The sequence below is a fragment of the Lissotriton helveticus genome, chromosome 3_1, assembly GCF_964261635.1.
Source record: "Lissotriton helveticus chromosome 3_1, aLisHel1.1, whole genome shotgun sequence".
Taxonomy (NCBI): Eukaryota; Metazoa; Chordata; class Amphibia; order Caudata; family Salamandridae; genus Lissotriton; species Lissotriton helveticus.
Window position 1 is genome coordinate 1806775778 of NC_136061.1, and position 6000 is coordinate 1806781777.

Below are 6000 nucleotides of genomic sequence, written 5' to 3' on the forward strand. Positions count from 1 at the left end.
ACGTACATCCCTTGCAAAGATACAGTCATATTATCACCCTTCGTAGAATGTCCCCATAACCTTCCAAAAACTGCTCTCACCTTAAAATCTGAAATAATGAAACTTTGAGTGAAAGAAAGTCCTGTTAAGAAGGCCGTTTTGTCAATAATCAGAAGCCCAGAGAACTGGGTGTTGTTCGTATACGAGAGTGAGTTCAAGAATCATGGGAAGCAACTGTACCAGTTCCTTTAGCCTGATGCTGTATGTCGAAACAAAATGGAGATGTCTCGATGTAGAAAGGCTGCAGTAACCTCTTCTCTCTTATTTCACAGTATTGGGTATATTGCTTGACAAACCTTCCTGGAGTGGAACACACTGAGGCCTACTTTTTGCAAGTATAAATCTTTCTACTGCATGCTATCTGGGTACAGTATCTTTTTCTCTGTGCACAGATCCACTCTAATAACCTATACTGTCCTATCCTGTATGAGACAGAAGGTACCAGCAGAATATGGGTATCAGGCCTGCTGCAGAGCACTGATGCTTGCAGAATGCCTGGGCACCATGCAGAGGGAGTCCCAGCAATGAGGTGAACCTGGACCTGGGTGGACGCTGTGGGCTTGGTTGACTGGGGAAGACCCTTCTTTGTCACCAGGTTGAGTTGCGTTTCAAACGCCGGTAATCCATTACCGGTTGTTTCTACGGGGGTATAGGCATAGAGATATCTTTCTACCTCAAGCCTCAACCTGTTTCCCTCAGGCTTCCTTAAATATCAAATAATTTTGTATGCTTCACTGGGGTAAGTTATTTACAATACAGAATGTGCTGTCTTTGAAATGGTAAGAAGTGGTAACAGTTCCCAGTGTAATTCTTATTTCACCGAGCTTGAGGCGGTTCCATGGCGCCACTGTGGCGGCAATACCTGAACTTCAAGGACTAAGCTTCTCTCTGTTCAGTTTTACAGTTGTCGACTGGCGCGGTTGGTCAGTCGTTTCTCTGGCTCTGGCGCCCGTCGCTGCTCACGCACCCGGTCAGGTGTCGTGGACACCGGGTGGGGTAAGTTGCCAGCCTCTGAGGTAAGTCAGGAGTTATTTCAGCATTGCCAGGCAATCCGACTGCTCATGTTAACAGCTGCCATTGAAGACTGGGTGAGAAAAGCCTTAAGAGGCCCGAGCTCTAGGGAACCTAGGGGTATCCTGACAGTCGGCGTGCGAAAGAGAAGCGGCGACGACGCTAACGTCAAAACCCATGTCACGTGACACATGAAAGGTTAGGACTGGACAGGTCTATGGCAGGCTCAGTCAAATGCCAGTCGACCTGTTGGGAAATCTACTGCTTCTCTAGAGCTCAGTCCTCTTTGGAACAAACTGGAATGACAACAAGTGTTATCTGAAACATGTGCAGTCCTGTCATTGTCCATTTTATGTCAATGTTGTAATATGCATGTTTTCTCTCGCAGTACTTTTATGCTATGGGGGTTTGCTAAGCACTCGACCACCATGTCCGGGTTACTTGGCGCTGTGCCGAGAGTCAGGGACTTTTAAGGCAGACAAACTAAAGGGAAAACAACGAGGTGTTTGGACCATAATCAAGGAATCTGTTACACTGCTGCATGTGCATCTTTTCTACGTCAACATTTATATAGATCTTGGTTTTCCAGCAATAGGGCAAATGTGACTACTAACGAGTAATTGACCAGCTATGGACAAACAATTCTGTGGCGCTGGAAGGAAAAACATGCTATTCACATGCGAGTGCAAAGTTAAACACAGCAAAGGCAGTGCAACAGGGCAAGCAACTCACGTGTGCAACAAAATGAAAATATATTACTACCAAACCGGCGAAACTTCACATTCATTTCTGAAGTTCACAATAATACCACTGATATCTAACCATGTATGTAAAGCCCAAAGCATTGTGCATATTTTCGAAGACTACGCACATGTTCTTTGTGTGTCTGGAGATAAACACAAAGGAGTGTATGTGCAAACTGCCTTCTACAGTACATTAGCAGTGGTGGCCGGTAATTTTGACAGGGAAGGGGGCAGGCGGGCCACAAATACACACACACTAATACACACACACTCACACCCATACATTCACAAACACGCACTCATGCACCCATTCATAGCGCTCACTTACAACAAATTCATACGTTTATACACACACGCACGCACCTAACAATCAAAAACACAAAACTTACCTCTCCTGCAGCTCCAAGAAAGGTACGCCTCAGAGGTCCTAGGAGGGGTGGGACTGCTGCTTTCCTTTATTGGCCAGTGAGGGAATGCAGCAGACCCCACTCGTCACAGTGTGGGATGGGTTCAGTGAGAGTTGCTGACCCGACCCCACTATGAGGACGAGGTGTCACTGATTGATATTCAACCCAGGGCAGTCAGGGCTTAAATCTGAAGTGCCCAGGTCTGAGGCAATCAGTGACGTCCCTCTTGTCACGAGGGGCAGTGCCTTGAGGTAGTACTAATGCCAGGCTGAGGAGGTCACACCCACAGGGCAGTGAAATCCTCAGCCATACAAAGTTCAGCTCAGATAGCCAGGAGCCAACATATTTACAGGGCATGCCAACTGGCCCTGGCACTTGAGTCAGACCGCCACTGGGGGGGGGGGGCTGCGCATGAAAAACACTGCAGCTGCTTTTGTTACAGGGGGCCAATAAAACCGGCCCCGGGTAACAAAAACTGCCCCCAGGGTTCCTAAACCGCCCCCCACCTTGGCGGCCTACTTGGGAAAATGCCTGTGCCCGCTGCGGCCGGTCCGGCCCTGCATATTTAGCACATATCTAGCTACTGGCTGCCTGACCTGAACTAGAAGAGTGTCTCGCACAGAAACTCTTCCTCTCTGGAAAAAGGTAAGGAGGCGTGGCCCCTTCACCCATATGGGCGGGCCGCAGCTGAACATTAGTAGTACCAAATAGTACTCCTACAAAATGCTATTCGGTAACCTGCATACAGATGTAAATGCCTCCGTCTCTCCTATTTTATATATGTGGGGCTCTCCACTCTGCCCGCGGAGATCTCTGCACACATATGCCTGCGTATAGAAGTAAATGTGGGAGGAACGGTGGCGTGGCTGGAAAATGCGGAATGCTTGCTACTAAATGGGAGAGGTTAAGGGAGGAGTAAGGAGGGGATTAGCGAGGGTTAAGGAGCCGGTTATGGAACGACATGCACCCACCCACAAAACAGCAACCCTATTGATATTCACAGACTCCATTTCTATAGTTATACAGACAAAAAGGATCCAAAACAACTTTAAAAAAATATAAATAAATCATATTTAATGTTTATATACATATATTGTGTTTATAGATATATATATATAATGTAAATATATTGTAACTTTAATTTTTTTAATAAATTATTTTAATTGATTCTGTACATAACTTTTATTTATTTTACTATAATAAATACATCTAAATGTTATAATTTAAGTGGAAATGTTTTATTTAAATCCTAATAATATAATTTAATTTAATTTAACATATTCAAAATAATTGTAGATTTTAATCAAAATTAAGTTAAATAAGCTGTAGCATTTTTGTATGTTGTGCTATGTTTAAAATAAATATTTTAAATTAATTTACATTACTACTTATCTTAAAATTATATATATATTTTTTAAACGTTAATACATTTCTAAACTTTTCCCTATACTTTACCATACCGAGATCTCTGCCATGACCGTGCGGATCTCCTCTGAAAAGTTACAAGCATTATCCTACACTTGTAAATAAGGCTCCACCCTCACCTCAGGAAGTGGAGAGATGTAAGCCTACACTTTTTATTAAATTCAGGGTCGGATTGGGACAGAATGTAGACCCATGCACCAAAATAAAAGTGGTCCCCTTTAGCGAATTGGAAAGCTAAAAAAGTGGCCCATATTTAAAAATCAGGGCAGCAGTTTTGAACTTGTGAAGACACACTGTGTAAGTGTTTGACAAGGTATGAAAGACTGCATGCATTTGGGATTTCTGCAAGCAATGTGTGTTTTAATATCAGGGCAATCAACAGTAAATACCATCCCAGGAGACCATAAAACAGGCCCACAAACAGCCCCAAAAAATTCCCCCACACTGACATGTCAGACCAGTCAGTCAGGAACTGCCTCGTTGCCCTATTGGCCCGTCCGACCCTGAGTACATTTACGCTCGTAAATGTTGTATAGCCTAAAGCAATACATTTACTACAAAGTAAGAGTAAACTTACACATGTAGATTTACTCACATGTGAGTTTATCTCTGGGAATACCCCACTTAATTTCACCAGATATCCACGTAACATATGAAGCATGGAGTTTGTTTCCTAAGTTCATACTCACGCGCTCTTGTGTGACACACATTTTAACACTAACGCGCGGAAGCTCATGCTTAGGTGTTTGTTTGTTTGTGTAGCGGTAATCATTTCTACAAGAATACACATGAAATGCAAACAAGCACATGCGCATGCGTTGTCTGCATCTTGAGTAGAACATTGTGTTTTTCAAGCATACTCATGAAACGAGAAGCATGCATATATTTCAGAATTTCACACTGTGTGCTTGTGAGTGTGCAGAGTTGCCCATGATGTTCTTCAAAGCATACCTATGAAATAAAATGAAATGCACTGCATTACATCTGAAGTACACACTAAGGTACACAGGCGCATGCGTTGTCTGCATCTTGAGTAGAACATTGTGTTTTTCAAGCATACTCATGAAATGAGAAGCGTGCATATATATCAGAAGTTCACACTGTGTGCTTGTGAGTGTGCAGAGTTGCCCATGATGTTCTTCAAAGCATACTTATGAAATGAAATGAAATGCACTGCATTACATCTGAAGTACACACTAAGGTACACAGGCGCGTGCTTGTGTGATGGTGTTAGTGTGTAGACTTAACCCCGTCTTCCTACAAATATACACATGAAATGTGAAGCACTGCGTACATTTCTGAAGTTCACAATAATCGCATATGTGTGGCATGTGTGTAGGCATGTGCCCTGAAGGGAACATTACATTTCTCCAATCAGGAACATGGAAAGTGAAGCACTGCGTATGTTTCATAATTTCACACGACTGCACACAATTGCTCGTGTGTGCATGTGGAGAGTGCAACTCAACATTCCTGCAAGCATGCACATCAAAAACAAAGCACTGCACACATGTTTGAACGCTTCACTGTTGTGCACATGTATCTGTGTGTGTGCCTGCGAGGTGTAGTAGTGAATGTGTGTGTGTGTCTGTGGTATGCCAATGTGTGCATATTCGTGTTTGCATGTGTGCGTGTGTGTGTGTGTTTGTCAAGCTAAAATGTGTATGTACATAAGTGATTTTTCCATTTCTGAAATTCCACATATACAATAAATATGTGTGTGTTTTTGTGGCTGCACAAGAGTGGATGTGCGTCATGTAGACAGTGAACTAAACACACAAATACAAGCACAAACATGTGTCGATACACAACACCCATGGCGTGAGTCGGTATGAGGTATGACAGTGACGTTGGTCGGCTGCACCAGAGTGGTTGTGTGTCATGTAGACAGTGAACTAAAACACACATACAAACAAGCACAAACACGTGTACATACACAACACCCATGCCATGAGTCGGTAGGAGGTATGACAGTGACGTTGATTGCAATGAGCGGTGAGTGAGCGGTGCGTGAATGCCTGCCTGCCTGGAGGTATGCCTGAAGTATGAATGGACAGTAACAAGGTCGAAGCCTTGACGAGGCGTTACTGCTCACTGGTTCCAAACCAGTGCTAATTCGACCACTTTTACTGGGAAGTGCCTGGAGAGCGGCTGTAGCACTCATTGCAACATATAAAGGGGCAAACATAGTTCCTAGGCTTATACTACGTGGGCTCGAGTGAGTAGTTTCCATTTTACTTCACATTTTCGGCCCAACCCTTAGTGTCATGTATGCCAGTGATTTCACAGTTCTGCAGAATTTGAACTACCTCAGAAAGGAAGACATTTGCATATTTGATAGTTGGCAGTATAACCCCATATGCTAAGTATCTCTA

The 6000-nt window shown here is 43.6% G+C and overlaps 1 protein-coding gene across 1 annotated transcript in view; it reads left to right on the plus strand.

Annotated features, from left to right (window-relative positions):
* Positions 1 to 606, plus strand: part of LOC144825164 (uromodulin-like) — a 48666-nt gene extending 48060 nt beyond the window's left edge. Inside the window, exon 9 of the mRNA XM_078684029.1 lies at positions 312 to 606. Within this exon, the coding sequence (XP_078540155.1) occupies positions 312 to 380 (69 nt within the window). The 3' untranslated portion in view covers positions 381 to 606. The remainder of the gene's footprint in view (positions 1 to 311) is intronic.
* The last annotated feature ends 5394 nt before the right edge of the window (positions 607 to 6000 follow it).